At 37.1% G+C, this 19,755-nt stretch overlaps 1 protein-coding gene across 1 annotated transcript; it reads right to left on the reverse strand.

The window, feature by feature from the left end:
- Positions 1-12,944: 12,944 nt before the first annotated feature.
- Positions 12,945-13,946, reverse strand: LOC131633361 (uncharacterized). Its single transcript, XM_058904071.1, has 2 exons — positions 13,352-13,946; positions 12,945-13,264 (listed from the first exon to the last, which is right to left on the reverse strand). The coding sequence occupies exons 1-2, from the start codon at positions 13,944-13,946 to the stop codon at positions 12,945-12,947; spliced, it is 915 nt and encodes a 304-aa protein (XP_058760054.1).
- Positions 13,947-19,755: the final 5,809 nt, after the last annotated feature.

Genomic DNA, 19,755 nt, shown 5'->3' on the forward strand with positions numbered 1-19,755 from the left:
TAAGGTGTTTTTTATAAGTTAATTAGACATTTCTTTGATTTCTAATTGTTTTTATTTTGTGCCTAATTTTATGTCTAATCGTTTTTATCTCGTGCTTAATTTTATGTCTATTTGTTTTTATCTTGTGTTTAATTTGATTTCTAATTATTTTATTTTTGTTTAAACAGATACATGGCTGATTCAACCGAGAAGTCCTCTTCATCTGGTAATCCTAATAAAAAAAGAGTTAGAGGTCCAACTTTGATGACATAAATTGACAAAGTTCATTGATCCGCTGTCGCGCGCGGATCAAAAACGAGTTGTTTTGAACAAAACCGTAGAAAGCGACAAGTGACTCGCGTATCATATCACAAGGATTCTCGTTGATTATTAACCAAAGGTTAATCGATTTAGGGGGGGTTGTTTTAGATTTCGATTAAACAAAATAGTGAAAATAAGTGATTATCAAAATGAGTTGAAACAATTAATCTACTGTTTTGGCTTCCTAACTTATCATCGATCCAAATAATTTCCAACTCGCAAGCGGATTCTATTCCCTTTTCGATTATAACAACAATTATACAAGCGCAATTGATATTATGTGATGTATGTTCCTAATTCCCGAATTAAGCAAACGGATTATATATAGCAATCGTGAATTAAGCAAACACGACAAACATACGCAGATTAAGCAAATGCGATTAAAGTATAGGAACATGCAACCATCGAAATAAATCAATTCAACCTTGGATAATATCGAATTAAGCAAACAATATATCAAAGATTAGAATTGAAAGGAAATAGATTAATTGGAAAATATAAGAACCTCAAAGTATCGGCGGAAACCGTTTACAGCAGATTAACCTCTAAGAATTAGTTCTTCATGATCAAACGTACAAGCTCTCCCAAAAATGTGAATAGTAAAATCGTGAATGGTCAATGGTGAATAGTGTTTCGTGGCTGCTAGACCTATTAGGAATCAGCCAAAATATGTTTATGACCCAACTGGGTCGAATTACAAAACCCGACCCACTTCTAGCGACCCGAAACACTAAAATAAAAAGTGATGCAGCTTTAAACGCAAAACTGGGAATTATCAGCTCCGAATCTGACTTTGACTCCAACATGAAAGTCGTAGCTCTCTCTCTTAGTTTTCCGGTGATTATTAGAACGCCTCAATCGGACTCTTAGAACTCCAGTTATGATCGTTTCCGTGCAGACTACTAAAGCTGAAAAATAAAGTGCAAAAATTAAATAAAGCTAAAAATAAAAAAATTATAAAAACATTTTAAAACATAAAAATAATTAAAATAAATGGAAGAAATGCTTGAGCACAAACATGGAACAACGTGCATCAAAATGCACTGATCAAATTCCCCCAAACTTGAACTTTTGCACTCCGAGCAAAAAAATAAAAATAAAAAACAAAACAAAGAAAGCACAAATACATCAACAATTACTCATCCTAGGCTACAAATTTTCTCCGGGTAAGTTTGCATCGACAGGTACTAATCTTGCACACTAAGGATATTGTAAGAACACTAACCACAGTTATGCAGACATAAGCCTCCTAAATACACAAACCAATTCAAATCATATTATTATACCATAGCCTAACTTACTCATCCTTTTTGCTCTTTTTCATTCAGGCGCAATCACATTAAGCCCGTTATCTCCACACACTTATAGCAAGACGACCGGTTAGTGACTCTGATCCTTTTCTGCACGGGGTTCTGGTACTTACGTGGCATAACCCTTTGTTTACTCAGTTGTAGTTGCGGGGAATCGGACCGTAATCCTCCCTACCAAGTTCAACACCAGAAACCGCTGAACCAACTAACAAAGAGTTTTGAAATATTTTTCTTGAAGGTTCCACAACCGTTGGGTTAAGTGACCAGGTGAGGGTCACCAAACTTAGAAGGTGCATTACCTTTTTCTTTTCTTTTTTTTTCCGGAACATTCACTTATATTCATTGGCTTCCCTGCGTAAAGTGTGTGAGAGATGGTGCCGATTGATGAAATAAACTACTCAAGAGCTGTCAGAGAATGAGAATTTAAGGCTAAAACATAATAAAAAATTAAAATCAATTTCCATATGCAGGAGACTTACGGTGTTAAAACGATACCGATCGTGTGAATTTTTCCAAGTCTCCGCAAACTCGACTCAAATCATTCTATAGCCTAAAACTTTCAAAACGATGCATATTTATTTATTTTTTTAAATTGAAAACAAAACAAGAAAACAAAAGAAAATAAAACAAAGAACAAAAGCAAAGAAAATAAATGATTCCCTCCCCCACACTTAAAACAAGCATTGTCCTCAATGAAAAGAACTCAAATATAAAGTAAGAGTGAGAGAAAGGAAAGAACACACCCGAGTATTCAAGGAGGATATGTGATCGCATAAACAGCCTTTGCTAGTGAAGCCTCTTTTACAATCTCTCCTTCCAAAGTAGGGCTCTCATGGAATAGCCTAATACGGTGTACATTGATCTTGAAATTTATTTTAGTGCCTTCGCCTTTTATTCCAGGATCAAAGAACAATCTCCGAAAAGTAAAAGTGTCGAATGTGCACGTGAAAGTGATGTCATTTATCACAACATCAAAGATCAATGGTTGAAAAGGCTGCCTCACTAATTTTTCTTCATCTGAAAGTGAGATCTTATGCTCATTACATGATGGAATAATATCAGGAATGTCAATCAAAGTCCATCCAATTCCATTTCTATGTTTCTTCAATGATTTCTCTTCATTCTCAAATTCAGTCTTTGATGAATGATTTAAATCTTCAGGAAGTAGTGCAGACTCTAAAGAAGGTGGTTGTTCAACGGATGGTGTGTTTTGGGCAGCCGAGATTTCAAGTTCAACGGCATAAACAACTTCATCGACAACTTCACCTGTAGGAAAAATGTCACCCTGCAAGGCATCATTAATCTCAGCACAAACAACACACACATTAGTGTCAGTGCAATCAGAACACGAGTAAACATCATCAAAACCAGAAAAAGATGGAAAATTGACAGCTGCAAACAAATCATTATAAGTGTCATCAACAATTTCAGAATCAATTTTAGGAATGGACTTAACCACCTCTTTATTTTTTTCTGGTGCTGGTTCAACTGATTCAACACTCTTTTCGAAACTCAAGGAAATCGCACTTACATTAGGACCTTTTGGATTCACTACTTTTTGGGAAAGTAGTTGGTTTGATCCTTGAGCTTGTTGCATGACATTCATCAAAGTGGCAAGCTGTCCAATTTGTGTTTGCAAAGTTTGAAGAGTAGAATCTATTTGTTGTTGATACTGGAGATTATTTGCAGCCATTTGTTTGACAATATCCTCTAGTGAAGGTCTGGAAGATGCAAAAGTTGTAACTTGGGGAGGGAAGAATCTTTCTAAGAACACTTTTTTTAGATCATTCCAGCTTGTAACAGAATTCGGCTCAAGGTAGTATAACCAATCTTTTGCAGCACCTTGAAGTGAAAACGGGAAGACTCTCAGCTTGATATGGTCTTCTGTTATTCCTTTAGGTCTCAATAGTGTAGAACAAAAAATCTGGAATTCTTTCATATGCTTATGTGGATCCTCACCTGCAAGACCATAAAACCTTGGCAACAAGTGTATTAAACCAGATTTCGATTCAAAGGGAACAACCACATCAGCATATTCAATACATAAACCATTATAATTAACATCAAGCGCAACTAGTTGCCTTAGTGTTCTTTGATCAACCATATTATCAAAATCAAGTTCAGAATCAAAATCAATTAAGCAATGCAGCAACAAATGCGAAAATGCCAACAATGTCCTATAACAGCCATAAACAAATAGAATGAAGGAACACGATTAAAATAAGTTCAGAAAAATATAAAAACACAAAATTTAATCTAATTAGATGAAATAAGAATTTTGAGAATTTTTTTAGATTTTTTCAACTCTATGAAAGCAGTAAAAAATTCATTAAAAATAGAAAAACGATGAATTTGGCAATTTTGGGTCGAATTCCCTTACTCTTTTAGAGTAAGGGAGTATTGATCACACGATTTTTCTACTTCCAGTAGGAAAAATCTTTTTACAATCGAACACAAGTTTTTCAAAAACTGAATTTTTCGACTCTAAACGCGGATTGGCCAAAACCGTGAGGAAACTACTGCCTAAACGCGTGAACACTAAATCTAAGACTCTAAAATCAGTTAATAATAACAAGAATCCCCGGCAACGGCGCCAATTTGATTCGCTGTCGCGCGCGGATCAAGAACGAGTTGTTTTGAACAAAACCGTAGAAAGCGACAAGTGACTCGCGTATCGTATCACAAGGATTCTCGTTGATTATTAACCAAAGGTAAATCGATTTAGGGGGGGTTGTTTTAGATTTCGATTAAACAAAATAGTGAAAATAAGTGATTATCAAAATGAGCTGAAACAATTAATCTACTGTTTTGGCTTCCTAACTTATCATCGATCCAAATAATTTCCAACTCGCAAGCGGATTCTATTCCCTTTTCGATTATAACAACAATTATACAACCAATTTATGTTTCGTCTCATTTTGATGTTATTAAACATGTGCTATCTAAACCAATATTGCACAGTCGAATTGGTAAATGGGCTTTAGCCCTTACTGAATATTTTTAACCTTTTGCCCTCTCAAGGCAATGAAAGGACAAGTCATATCAGACTTTATTGTAGATTATGCAGTGGTCGAAAACCCTCAGCAATATGTTGAATTGAAACCTTGGAAGTTATTTTTCGATGGTTCAACGCACAAAGAGGGGAGTGGAGTTGGAATACTCATAATTTCTCCTGAAGGAATTCCAACAAAACTCAAGTACAAAATCGAAGGTCCTCTATGCTCCAACAATGAAGTAGAGTGTGAAGCGTTACTTACAGGACTTGAAGCCTTATTGGAATTGGGAGCAACCAGAGTCGAAATTAAAGGAGATTCCGAGTTGGTAATAAAGCAGCTGACGAAAGAATACAAATGTATAAAAGAGAACCTGATCATGTACTTTGTTATGACGAATAGGCTGCTCAGAAAATTCGAATATGTGGATTTGAAACATGTCCCAAGGATAAAGAATCAAGAAGCAATTGACTTGACACAATTAGCTTCAGGGTATAAAGTGTAGAAGGAAAATCTGGAAGAATTAATTGAAGTAAGAGGAAAATCAATGGCAACCAGGTTATCTCCAACCAACCTAGAAAACACACAATTGGGTTCTGCCAACGAGGAAGAGTTCGAAGTATTAAACATAGATTCTCTGGCAGACATAGATTGGAGAAGCCAGATCGTCAACTATTTGAAAGATCCTTCGACAATTACGGAGAGGAAAGTGAAGTATAGAGCCTTGTCATATTTTCTGATGGGGAACGAATTGTCCAAGAAAACTCCTGAAGGGGTTTTGTTACAAGTCCTTGGCGAAACAGAAGCTTATCTAGCACTATCAAATGTACATAGTGGAGCGTGTGGAGCTCATCAAGCTGGGCACAAGATGAAATGGTTGTTGTTTTGTTATGGAATGTATTGGCCTACTATGTTAAAAGATTGCATAGATTTCGTCAAGGGTTACCAGGAATGTCAGGTACACGCAAGTATCCAACATGCTCCTGCTAATGAATTAAGTCCAATCGTTAAGCCATGGCCTTTCAGAGGTTGGGCATTAGATCTAATTGGAGATATTCGACCTTCTTCATCTAAAGGTCAAAGATACATCTTAGTAGGAATAGATTATTTTATCAAATGGGTCAAAGTAATACCACTAACCAGCGTGGACCAAGAGGTTGTGATTGAATTCATTCAAAAACACATATTATATAGATTTGGAATCCCAGAAAGTATAACCAAAGACCAAGGATCGGTGTTTACTGGTCGAAAGATGCAAGAATTTGCGAAAGAAATGGGATTCAAGTTACTCACTTCCACACCTTATTATGCTTAAGCAAATGGACAAGTCGAAGCAGCCAATAAAGTCATAATAGGTTTGATAAAGAAACATGTAGGAAAGAAACCTAAGAATTGGCATAAAACTTTGGAACAAGCACTCTGGGCTTGTCGAACATCACCCAAGGAAGCAATCAACACTATGCCGTTTCAACTCACATTTGGACATGATGCAGTATTACCAGTCGAAATATACCTGCAATCAGTCAGAATTCAGAAGCAAGAAGAGATTCCCCCAAACATGTACTGGGAAATAATGATGAATGAGTTGGTGGATCTAGACGAAGAAAGGTTGTGAGCATTGGAGATGATAAAGAGACAAAAAGAAATAGTAGCAAGAGCATATAACAAAAAGGTGAAAGGTAAAGTTTTTTTTATTAATGATTTAGTTTGGAAAGTCATTTTACCTATGGATCGAAAGAATCAAGCCTTAGGTAAATGGTCTCCGCATTGGGAAGGCCCTTTTCGAATTTTAAAAATGTTTTCAAATAATGCTTATGAAATAGAAGAACTAGCAGAGAATCGCAGGATTCTAAAATTAAATGGAAAATATCTTAAAAGATATAATCCATTTATGAATGAAGTCAAGATTGCGAAAACGTAGCAAATAAGAATTAATGTTACGGCTAAAATGGTGAATATTTCGCCAAGATGGCTTTATCCTCAGCAAATTTACAACATAGAGTGGAAAATAAGAAAGGGTGAAGATGTTCAAGTTAACATATAAATCAGAAAAGATGTTCATTAATAAAAGGTGGTTGACATATTTGAGCCTAGATTACAAAAGTGGCTAAGTTAGTAAAACCCAAATGACAGTAGAACATCACAAAAAGATAATAAAGTAAAAAGTCTACAAAGTCTTCAAGTTTTCTTCAGTTAACCCGAAGATGCAAGTCCTCCGGGCTTAGCGAGGGGCAACTCTCAGCCTCAAAGGCATCAAAAGACCCTTTTACACGCAGTCTTCTAGCTATTCCTAGTCTAACGAAGAGATGGGACAAAAGTCGTCCATAAGGAAGACAGAAGGGCTTGCCACGACGAGAGATCAAGACAGCTTCTGTGAGATGCTTGAAGATAATGAGAGGGATGTTGACTTTCATGTTAAGCAAGACGCAGTACATAAATTGGATATCACACATCATTATGTTTTGCTGGTTCTCCTGTCATGGGAGAAAGATCCCTACAAGAAGTTGGTGCCAGATCCTACCCAAAAAGGCAGAAAAAGCATGATTGGGACCGGTGAATATGCTCCTTAAAACGTCAAAAATAGTTTTGCTGTAGGGATCTTCACAAAGAGCCCATGTGTTCTCACACTTCATGACTCTGGAAATGAGTTTCGCAGAGATGGTTATAGGAGAACTAGAGACTTTGGAGCAGATGATAGTCCTCCCTTCTTGGTCCATTTGGATGGACGCATGCATCCAAAAGTCTGCAAGCATGTTAGGATACACTGGACCATCTAAGATGGTAAGGTAGTGTTCCAAGTTTTAAGTGGCAAACATGCATTGAAGATCGACGCCATGTTTGTCACAGATGAAGGGTTAAATTCTTTGTGGATAGAAGAAATGATGTCGTTGTAAGAAAGAGACATTGTTGGTACAAAGAAAAATGAAGAAGATGAAAGCAAATGAAGAGTTATTGAAAGGGTGTGAAACAATAACAAAGATTGGAAGAGTTTATATAGGAGCAACTTACAATGGAGATTGGTTACGTTTTGTATTATCAGTGGGCCACGTGTTGGTTCCCTGTGGGAAAATGTGTAATCCGCCGTTTACTGTCCTTGGAAGTTGAAGCGCAATCATTCTATAATTGACATGCGCTCGGCTTAATGAGACGTTTTGGGAAAAGGTGAGTAATAATTAATTGACAATTATGACCTATAGAGTAATGGAATGTCAAATCAAAAAGAAGTGGCTGCAAGGGATGCCTACATTGCGTGTGCATAGTATCGAGGCAATTATGATGGCTAAAAAGGTAAAAATATATTAAATAGAAGATTTGCCAGAAAAATAATATCTATAATATTGCATACCAAAAATAGTCGAGAAAGGGAGGCGTCCATTAACATATTCGATTACAAAAGAGTCAGTAGTTAGAAGATACTCTAAAGATTATTACAATTGATTAATGACTAAAGTCATAAGGAAGATTATTCTTCATATGAGAGTATTGAGAAGCTAGTATGGACAAACTTCGTTCAATCGTAGCTTGTTGCTTCTTCAACTCTTCGATCTCTGGCTCCAATTTTTTGGGCCATTTTGATATGTCGAATGCCCATTTGGACTACTTCGTCTATTTCTTTTCGATTTAGCTTCTGGATCTCATCTCAACGGTCCTTTGCAATCTTTACTTTCCCTTGAAGACATTCAATCTTTTCCTCCTAGGACTTGATATTTGCCTCACAGGTTTCATACTCTTGTCGATACTTCGAATGTTCAAGCTCCAGAGTTTCAACTTTGATAGTTGATTCACCAGCGGCCTTCCATGAAGAGGTTTGAGTAGCTACTTTCGTGCTTAACTTTTGAATGACCTCTTGTTTTCAAAGATTATCCGATTGAAGTTGGTCGAGTAAGAAACCTAGTGAAACAATCACCTGGGAAACCTCTTCAGAAACATTGAGCAGGTCCACTTTATTTAGAAGATTCCTTAGTCCAAAACAGGTGGTAGCATCTTTCCTCAATACTTCGACCAGGTCAGCGTCAAAAATTCTTTCCTTTATTTTGTGAAGGAGACTTTGGCTATTAGGTTCTGCGTTGTTATCCACATAAATGGTCGAAGAGGCTCCATCTGTGATAGGCGAACCGCTTTTTGCATTCATCATGGCTTTGAGGAAGCTCGCATGATTAGTAGTTTTGAGACGCTCTAATTCAGCTGAAGAAAGTGCAGGAGGAGTATTGGTCGAAGCAGTCACGTGAATAATGATCTTCCCAAAGGGTTGATTCTCTATTTTTTCTGGTTGAAGTTGGCTGGAAGCTTCATCCCTAGTTTCATTCTCAGGGTTAGTTTCCTCACTCCCCATAGACTGTTCGACTTTTTCATCAGTGTTAGACAGTTGGGGATTGTCTTCCATCTCAATGTTTTGATCAATAAATGGAGACGAATCATGTGAGCGAGTACCTTCAGTATGTTCAATGGAAGATACATCAGTGGAAGGTTCATCATCTTCGATAACCAGAGAGAGCTGGTAAATTTCGTTGAGGAATAGCTGCCATGAAAATTACGGTGCATCAAAAACGAAATTCATTGAAAGAAAATATTGGTAAATAAAAAGGACATAAGAATATACCTTGAAAATTTTCAGTATCAGTAAAAGGATCTTATGTCTTTAGATCAGAGGTAGCGGTACCCACATCATCCTAAAAATTTAGAAGGGTTTAACTCAGGTTAAAGGTTAGGATGGGATCTACAGTAAGGTGATAAAGGACAAGATTCTTTACCTTTGCCGGGATATTATCTGGGCTCGAATTATGACTTTCGCCGACAGGTATACCTGCATAAAATTTTCTATAAAATCATGAAATATAGAATTCATTGCTCTTTGATAAGTTTCCCCGGCATTTTTCAAACCAAAAGGCATAACAACCCATTCATAGGTGCCTATCGCCCCAGGACATTGAAAAGCTGTTTTGGACACATCCTCTTCCGCAATGAAGATTTGGTTATATCTGGAATATCCATCTAACATACTTAGATATTCGAAGCCTGCGGCTGAGTCTACTAACATCTCTGCCACAGGCATAGGATATTCATCTTTAGGGGTTGCTGCATTCAAATCACGAAAATCTATACATACCCTCAAAGAACCATTCTTTTTTATAACAGGCACTATATTGGCAATCCATTCGACATACCTTGTAGTCCTAATGAATTTGCAACGAAGAAGCCTTTCGACTTCTGTTTTAATCTTCGAGAGAATTTCTGGTGCGAATCTTCTTGGAGTTTGCTTGATGGGCTTCTTCCCTTCTTTTATTAGCAATCTCAATTCGACCAACTCTCTCTCCAAACCAGACATCTCATCATAGTTCCAAGCGAAGCAATCTTTATTTTCTTTTAGTAACGCAATGACTTTTTTTAACGCTGGTTCTAACTTTGCGCTCATATATGTGACCCTCTTCAAACTCCCGTCTCCAAGATCTACCTCTTCCAGTGAGTCTTGAGCCAACATCTTTACATTTGCTGCCATCGGATCTTTTTTGAATCCCAAGGTTCCTCATCATAAATGGCGTCTAGTCTTTGACTTGTTTGTTCTCTTGAAACCTGTTCGTCAGAGGTCCTTGCGTCAGGGGGTTTTGGAATAAAGTGAACCCCTGGACCTAGTACTTCTGATTCTTTTCGTATGGCTTTGACAACCATGTTTGATATTTCGGCTTCTAAAGCCGCTTTTCTTTTATTCTCGGCTATGTAAGCCGAAATCTTTTTGAATAAGGATAACTCAAACATATTCAACATCTTCGTCCCAGCCAGTTGGCCGTGTTCCAGGTAATCCTTCGATGTGCTCCGTTTCTTCGGGATCTCCCATTATCTCTCTATTCCATTGAAACCCATTAGGGTGAAGAGATGAGTAGTAAAAAGCATTCTTATTTGGAGAATATATCTCCTCTGCCGCCTAACATGGGCCTATGTTAGTCAGGTTTTTGTCTAAGCTTATTTTGTTGACTTGATTCACTTCAGACATGTAGTAACTCTGGTTTCCTTCTATATTCTCGACTATCCCATCTTCTCTCCAGATAGTCAACCTTTGGTGCATTGTTGAAGGCACAACAACCACTCCATGGATCCATTCTCTACCTAACAAAAGGTTATAATTCGTCTTTGTTGGTATTACGATAAACACGGTGGGACTTGTGACTGAACCCACAATAAGGTTCACTTGGATAACTCCTAAAGTGTTCCCCATTTTCCCTTCATAGTTGGACAAAACCATGTTATGTGGATTTATATCCGTGTCAAACATCCCAATCTTCTTCAACATACATTGGGGCATCAAGTTCACTGCCGCCCCACCATCAATGAGGACTTTGTTGATGCAACATTTTCAATTTTGGCTCTTATGTAGACAGGCTTCAGATGATTCCTCATTCCCTGATCAGGCCTTTTGAAGAAAGCATTTTGATCCTCGACTGCACCATTATTCAGCACATAATAACATACTTGCCTATGCTTCGCCATTTCTTCTTTGTCGGCCTCCTCGCAATCTTTGACTTCTGTCTCCTGATAATACTCATGAGGGAGAACTGACACTATGTTGCAGTTGAGGTTTATAGACGAAACTCTGTCAAAATCGAAGTCATCTGTCATCATATCTTCTTCCTCCAATGGGCTGGATTGCGCCTTCTCATCTATCTTTTCATTCTCTGAACCGAACAACTTGCGCCCCACAGGAGGTTTGTTTAGTCTTGCCCCCTGCAATGGGACTTTGCTGCTGCTAGATTCTCCAACTTTTTTTTACCTTTGACTCTTTTTCAGCCTTTTTCATCCTTTGATGTCTCCTCCATTGAGACCTGGACATTGGATTCTTTCCCTTGTAGTTCTCGAGCCTATACATCTCTCGATTGGACGTATGAAATTGCCTCCTGTACGCCATGGCTGTTCTTACACCTTGGTCAAAGTTTCGCCATTTATTATTCCCTGTGCCAGCTTGTATCCATCTCTCCATGGGTACCTCTGCTGGGATTTTAAATGTCACCCTTCGAGCCTTTGGATGAGGGCTATCATGTCTTTTCGATACTCCTCGATTATCGAAAACGTACATACTGGGATTGATTCCTTGCACGTCCCAACTAGTGGAGAATGACTCCCTTTCGAACATTTTCGCCATCTGGCTATCATAAATTGCCCCACACCTGGGACACATGATGATTTCAGATTTCTCCTTGTGACATCGAACTAGAAAACTTAAGAGACTTTCACCACGCCTTGGGTAAACCTTCAACATTGCTTCTCTTGCCTCCAGTATCCTTGTACCTTGATTCGTTGGGCCCTTTCGTAGTTTGCTTGGACCCTTCGACTCAGCTATGATTGAGCATCTTAGACACATCAGCATTCGTCCAGCATTCTTCTCATGGCATCTCCAGAGATAATCCTTCAGACTCTCATTCGCCTTTGGATTTCCATAGTTCCCTTTTTCCTTCTCCCTTACCAGACATCTTTCCACTTCTTCAATCTCGGACAAGGGTTGTCCAACATTCACCATGTTGACTCCTACTGGAGGAGCCTCAGAAATCCTTATTTTTTGGAGCTTTAACCTAAGGTCCTTAGTGGCCTCACTTGTTTTCTCTGTAAGACCTTTAGTGGTATTTGACTCAAACGAACCTCCAAATTCAGTATTGAAGATCATGTTGTTACTTAGGCTTTCAGTAGCATGCTTTCATGTTGAGACCATCTCCCACTCTGTGATATCAGCCTCAGTCACGTCCACCATGTTAATATCAACAGGTTCAACATAGTTGGTGTCAACAACATTGAGGGGATCAACATCGACTTTCATGTTGTTTCTTCCTTTGTCAGCAAACTTCAAACGACCATCCTTGATAGTATTTTGAATCAGATCCCTGAAAAGAAAACATTGTGAGGTTTTATGGCCCAAAAACCCATGATATTTACAGAAACCTCGTTTCTTCCGTTGTTCTAACGGAGGAATTTTAGAATTAGGAGGTACTATCATCTGGCCATCTTTTACTAACAAATCAAAAAATTTGTCACACTTGGTGACGTCGAAAGTATATGTTTTCTTCAGGAATTTGTCACTTTTGTTTGCTTCGACAGGGTTTTTCCCATTGGAAGGAGTGAGCAATTTACAAGAATATGGGGGTGCCTCTTTTAATTCATCCAAATCTATTTCGACCTCGTCAACGCCATATGAGTCATCGAAGGCTTCAAATTTGACATCTTCAGCCTCAACATAGGACACTCTCTCTTTCTTATAATTCTTATTTGCCCTGGCCTTTTCAGATTTCATTCGTTCGACTTGTCAAACTCTATCTGCCAACTGGGCCATGTCTCTCAAATACTGAGTATCTAACTTCTTTCAAATGGAATAGTCCAAGCAGCCTGCGGCCATTTCGACCGATTCATGTTCCGGTACAACTATGAAATATCTTGATTTCAATAAACGGAACCTATTCAAGTAATCATCGATAGGCTTTGTGAATTTCCTCTTAATGCTAGCCAATTCTTTCAAGCTAATGTTGGTTTGTCCCATATAAAATTGTTCATGGAACATTCTCTCCAGATGAGCCCAAGTATCTATGGAATTTAGAGGTAAGGTGGTGAACCATGTAAAAGCATTTTTTGTCAATGAACTAGGGAAATATTTTATTCTCAAGTTCTCGCTATTCGCTAAATCACCTGCTTTTGTAAAATATCGGGCTATGTGTTCCACAGTCGATTCACTAGTGTCCCCTGAAAACTTTGTAAATTTGGGTACTTTGGTACCTCTTGGCAATTCAGTTTGTAGAATATAATCTGTTACAGGGGAAGTGTAGTTGGGACATCGAAGTCTAGTGTTAAGGTCGTTATTAGCCATAATCCTCTCAATCAGGATTGTTAAGTTATTTTCTATTGCCATGTTATCTCTCCTAACCTTGTGAATTACATCATCTGCATTTTTCTCCCTATTGACCATAACTACCCTAGGCTGTTCTTCAGGAATTTCCTGTCGAATAGAATTAGTTCTCCGGGCTTGTTGTTCCAACTCTGCCCCGGGGTTCGTTTCATCATGCCTTTGTCTAGGCGGTCGAACTGGTTCTAGGACAGGCCCTATGACTGGTTCGTCCCCCTGAATTACAACCTGGTTATTTCTCCGTCGAGTAGAAGTTTGAGGCCCTCCTAAGAAATATGCTATACGCCCTATTTGTGTGGACAGTCGTTGGTATGTATCAACATTATCTTGGTTAGTCCTATTAAGGTTTGTTATTAAGGGAGAAAAGATTGAACCCATTTCTCGAGCAAGTACACCCACCATGTCATGATTGCTTGCATCCATCTCTTGCCTAAATGCTGCTTGATTATTGGTAGTTAATGTAGGCATTTGGCCCGACGGGCCTGGATTTTGTACACTTCGACCAACTGAACCCACGTTCGGAGAAAAGGTTTCCGTAACAGGTTATGTGTATGTAGGTCCGCCACCATGAATCCCTGTCATATAGGATGCTGGCATTCCATAAGGTTGTGGGTTCCAAGGTCTATAACCTTCGAATCCTGTTGGTCTGGGGGTGAATGGTGGTCCCTAACTTGCAAAATTTGTCAAAAAATGTGGGATTTCTGTTGTACTTGTGAAGGGTGGTACCGTAGTCGAACTAAGTACTGGTATCGTCCCTGTGGACATCGATGTAGATTCGGGCATGGCCTGAGAGCTACTCACAGCCGCAGACCCTGTCGATGTGGGTATCGCCTGTGATTCTGGTACGGAGGTCGAAACATTTGTTGTACTTGCAGCAACTGTACCTAACCCTTATGGGGGATATTGAGTTCCCCGTTCGCTGGTTGAATTGATCATTTTCTTTTTTTATTTACGTTTAGGAATTGGCTGTGAATTGTTAAACCTATAAGTCAAAACAAAAATACTTAAATGACAACTTTTGACATCGTCCCACTGGGCGTGCCAATTTGTTTACGGTGATTTCCGGTAAACAACCGATAGTCTTCCAAACTATGAATATACTTTGATTACTTGCAGGATCGACTAGATTGATCCTAGGACATGTGTCGAAAAGCTATCTTTTATGATGATTTGGTTCATACTTTCTTAGTTTTGGTTTTCTGTGATACGATGATACTAATCTATGAATGACTATAAAGTAAAAACTAAATAAAAGTGCAATGAAGTAGAAATTGGTTAGACAGTAATTGTAAATGACTTCGATAGAAATGTAAAGGAATTTAAACTGCAAATATGAAAAGATTCGACGAGAAAGTAAAGGAAAGTAAAAATGCTTCGTTCTTGTAATAGAAATATAAATATATATATATAAGATGATGGTGTTACACGTACATTTCTCAGCGAAAACTCTTTCTCTAACGCTTGATACTTGAGTGATTTGTGAGTGATTTGTACAAAATGAACACCCTTGGATCCTACCATTAAGACCCTTATTTATACTAATTCGAACTTAACGGTCCTATACTAACGAAATGCCACGTTGTCCACTTGCATGCGCTTCGAATTCCTGAGGCTCCACATGTCCTCCTTGATTCAAACGGAACTTTTTGAATTTCAAATCTTCCCACTCGAACCGTCTTCGACTCGTAACAACGTGTCCTTCATGAGAATATATCAAAATGCCTTAAGTCTCAACAATCTTTGTGTTTCGAAGATTACTTAAGGTTTCGAAGGCCACCTATCCCGATTCAGCTTCGATTTAGGAACTTTCATGATATATAACAATCTCAAAAATAGCCATTCGAAGCCATTCTTCCTCCGAAACTTATATCTTCAAAGAATATACATAGTATTTGAAATCTCTAGCTAACACTTGGATGAACGTCATCCAGGATCTTTAGTCGTTGTCCTTTTCCAGGATTCTGGGTTCAGTTTACTTCACGATTTAAAGTGCCTTCTTTGTTTGGGCGACGCCCTGCCTTGTATTTGCTTGTCGATGCATGTTTAAATGGTCGTCTTCTCTAGGGATGTAGCTTGAGATCAGTCGTTAGAACTTGGGGCTCATCGAGTTGCTCCATCTAATGCGTTAACAAAGCGCCTTTTAATCATAGGCGTTGAGATCCCCAACTTTTTTTCCATCTAGGATTGGGAATCTACCTCAAGTACCCCCACACGAGGCTTGAGTTTTGTCCATGGTCGATCTGGCCTGCTGAGAGACTTATCTCAGACAGGGTATGGAAGTTGGGAAATGGTGGCGTTCCTTGATAAGTTCGCCTCTTCGTCTTCCATAGGAGGAGTGAGAGTTGCTTTTCCTGTATAGTATTTCCTTTAGATTGGGAATATTGAGTGGCGGTCGGAGGTTGTTACTAACGAATCTCCTTGCCACTAAAGTCTGGGGAACCTTTATTCGAGCGTGCTTGGTGAATCTCGACTCTTTTGATCCGGCCTTCCGAAACCCGAATGCATCAATTAGAAATCTTGTGGTGCTTATGGGAGGCACCCCGACACTAGATCGAAGACCGACGTTAACTATAAAATTGTGGTATATGGATACCATTAGCTATGAACTTATGATATCTTGAAGACGTAACCTTGGCAGGTGCGTCAATAAGAGGGAAACGTCAAGTCGACGTTATGTTGGAAGGTGAATTACGAATCCCCAATCTAGTCTTCATTAAAATCATCTTCAGATCCTGACATGACCCTAGTTCTGGATCTAAGATTCTTCCTTTTGTTACTCAGTCGAGCTTATGCGAGAATCAGGGATTTGGACTTCGGAGAATCGCGACTGTGATGGATCTAGGTGTTAGTTTTTGAGCACTTCTCGATTATGAGATCTAAAGAGGTTGCGAACGGTGAAGTAGAAAAGTGATTCAGGATTCAGAGAGAACATAGAAATCAAGAGTCAATTTGTTCTTGATTTAGTGAAAACCTAAGGAGGTTACGAACTAGTAAATCAGAGATTTGGATATGAAGCACAAGAATCCTGATCTAGAATTTCTGAGTTTGTTTGATGGTGTTTGCAAAGTTAGCGTGATTTTCATGGAAATCAGAAGTCGATTCCCGTAAATGGTGCCAATATTTCGCTCGGGAACTAGAAATGGAGACAATTAAATAATTTGTGATCTTGAATGGTAGCTCCAATCTCCTTTACAGCTGTGCATGGAGGACTTGCATGTTTAGCACTCCAACTCCCAAGTCATTTCAAAATTCAAGATGAGTATAGTGAAAAATGGGATCAGAGAATTTACCTTAATCTTAGCATATGAACTGTTTTTATACTTTGGATCGAATTAGTAGATTTGAAATGGATTAAGCCTTGATCAATTGGATCTTTAGATGGTCCAGAACATTTTCCAAATAAGAGTTTCAATTCTACCATCCGATGTTGTTCCCATGAAAAAGAAAACTCTTCTAAAAAAATCATTTCTTACCTTTCCTAAGAAGAATAATCCAAAATATGTCAAAGAAATATGGAGTAGAAACAAGAGAACATAAGTCTCAAATTTGATACTACTTGTTGAGAAGTTTTGGGAATGAAAAAACACCCCAGCTAATAAATAATCAAGATCCCTATAAAAATTGACACTCTGTATTGGGTGCAGTTACCGTGCATAGATAAAAATCTATGCACCATGCATAGATTATTATGGACCCTTGGATCATTGGATCAAATTCTAGACATCAATTGTTATTACTCAATACTCAATACTCACCACTCAATACTCAATACTCAATACTGGATTAAAAACACGATCCAATGGCTTATGTAGGCTTATGCATGGTGCATAAGTAAAATCCTCATGCATATTAGCCAAAGCCCTCTGTATTCATCTAAAATAATTTCACTTTGAATCACTGTTATAAACAAATAAAAAAATTACTTTAAGAAATGTATTTAAATATATTTGATATCTTATATGAAACTTGCGTGATACCCGTGCGTCTGCACGGGTACCCGTTGTGGCCGTGTTATTTTGTTCAATATATATATATATATATATATATATATATATATATATATATATATATATATATATATATATATATATATATATATATATATATATTATTCTAGAGGTAAATGTCATAAAACCAGATGTATAAAATATAGAAATTTCTTTTTAATAGGTTGGGGAAAAGTTTGGGATATTTTCATCAATAAAAATTATTTTCCCGTTAATATTCAATATTTCGATCAGTAACTTCAAGTTCCCGTAAATATTTAATATGTTTATCAGTAATTCATGTTCTCGTTAATATTGAATATTTTATTCAGTAACTTGATGTTCCCGTTAATATTCAATATTTTGATTAGTATCTTCATGTTCCCGCTAATATTCATTATTTTGATCAGTAACTTCGTATTCCCGTTAATATTCCAAACTTGTTCCCGTTAATATTCAATATTTTTATCAGTAACTTCATGTTCCCGTTAATATTCTTTATTTTGATCAGTAACTCCGTTTTTCCGTTAATATTCATTATTTTGATCAATAACTTTGTGTTCCCGTTAATATTCAAAAATTGGATCAGTAACTTAATGTTTCCGATTATATTAAAAATTTTGATAAGTAACTTTGTCTTCCGTTAATATTCAATATTTTAATCAATAACTTCGTGCTCCCGTTAATATTCAATATTTTAAATATTAACGGGATATCCGTGCATTCGCACGGGGACTAGTGTGGTACGCTCATTTGTTTTAATATTCAATATTTCGATCAGTAACTTCATGTTCCCGTTAATGTTTAATATTTCGATCAGTAACTTCATGTTCCCGTTAATATACAATATTTTGATCAGTAATTCATGTTCTCGTTAATATTCAATATTTTATTCAGTAACTTCATGTTCCCGTTAATATTCAATATTTTGATTACTAACTTCATGTTCTTGCTTATTTTGTTCAATATTATATTTTTTTATAAAAAAAAGAAATTGATGTCATTATTATTATGATACATTTCGTTCAGCAAAGATACATAATAAACTTAAAAATGAAATTGATAAAGAATAGAATAATGAAGTGTTATTTTATTAATATGCAATAAAAATTGGGAAGATCAATAAAGAATACACAATGTCGACTGTCCAATGCAATAAACTTAGTCACATTTACGTTCAACATATTCCAAATTTGTTCCCGTTAATATTCAATATTTTTTATCAGTAACGCATGTTCCCGTTAATATTCATTATTTTGATCAGTAACTCCGTGTTCCCGTTAATATTGAAAAACTTTATCAGTAAGTTAATGTTTCTGTTGATATTCAAAAAAATTATCAGTAACTTCGTGTTCTCGTTAATATTCAATATTTTGTCAATAACCCCGTATTTCCGTTAATATTTATTATTTTGATTAGTAACTTCGTGTTCCCGTTAATGTTCAAAATTTGTTCCCGTTAATATTCAAAATTTTGATCAGTAACTTAATGTTTCCGATAATATTCAAAATTTTGATCAGTAACTTCGTGCTCCCGTTAATATTCAATATTTTAATCAATAACTCCGTGCTCCAGTTAATATTCAATATTTTGAATATTAACGGGATACATGTTCATTCGTGTAACACCCTTCTAAACCCCACGGAATTTTATAAAATAATTTTCAGAGTAAAACATGAAAACAAGGGTGCCACAATTCAATTTAGAACAAATTATCATAAATTCATTGTCATGCTTTCACTAAGGAACAATTCATCATAATACATAAACATCTCATGTTAACACAGCGGAAAATTCATCATACAGATAAGCATAACATCATCTATGCAATATCCACAGAAGTAATACAATAACAACACGATAGAGTATCATCATAAACTCTAAACTAGCGTTCCCCCAGTGTTACAATATCAGAGCATGACACCTGACGCTACACTAATACACTGACTTATGAGCTAATCCTCACCAAGTCGAAAGCAGCTATCCTCAATCTGAAAATGTCAACAGTAAGGGTGAGTCTCATCACAGTTAACAAATGTTATTGCATCTTAAATAACAACACATCATAGTTATATCATTCACCCAATTTCATCATATTCAGATTATCAGGAACATCCATCGTTTACACAAACATCAACAGAACACATCTTTCACACAGACAATCATACTCAACATTAATTCAACAAAACACGCAATCAACACATCATCAATATTTATAACACTGGAATACTTCCAATCATGTTATAAAAGTATGCATATGTATGAACTGACACTATGCATGTGGTACCAAC

Source organism: Vicia villosa, unplaced genomic scaffold (genome assembly GCF_029867415.1).
Source record: "Vicia villosa cultivar HV-30 ecotype Madison, WI unplaced genomic scaffold, Vvil1.0 ctg.001121F_1_1, whole genome shotgun sequence".
Classification (NCBI taxonomy): Eukaryota; Viridiplantae; Streptophyta; class Magnoliopsida; order Fabales; family Fabaceae; genus Vicia; species Vicia villosa.

Coding starts and splice junctions, on each gene's coding strand:
- LOC131633361 (XM_058904071.1), bottom strand. CDS start 13,946: ATGCCTACATTAACTACCAATAATCAAGCAGCATTTAGGCAAGAGATG. Junction 13,265..13,351: donor ACAAACTGAATTGCCAAGAG/GTACCAAAGTAC, acceptor TTACAAAAGCAG/GTGATTTAGCGAATAGCGAG.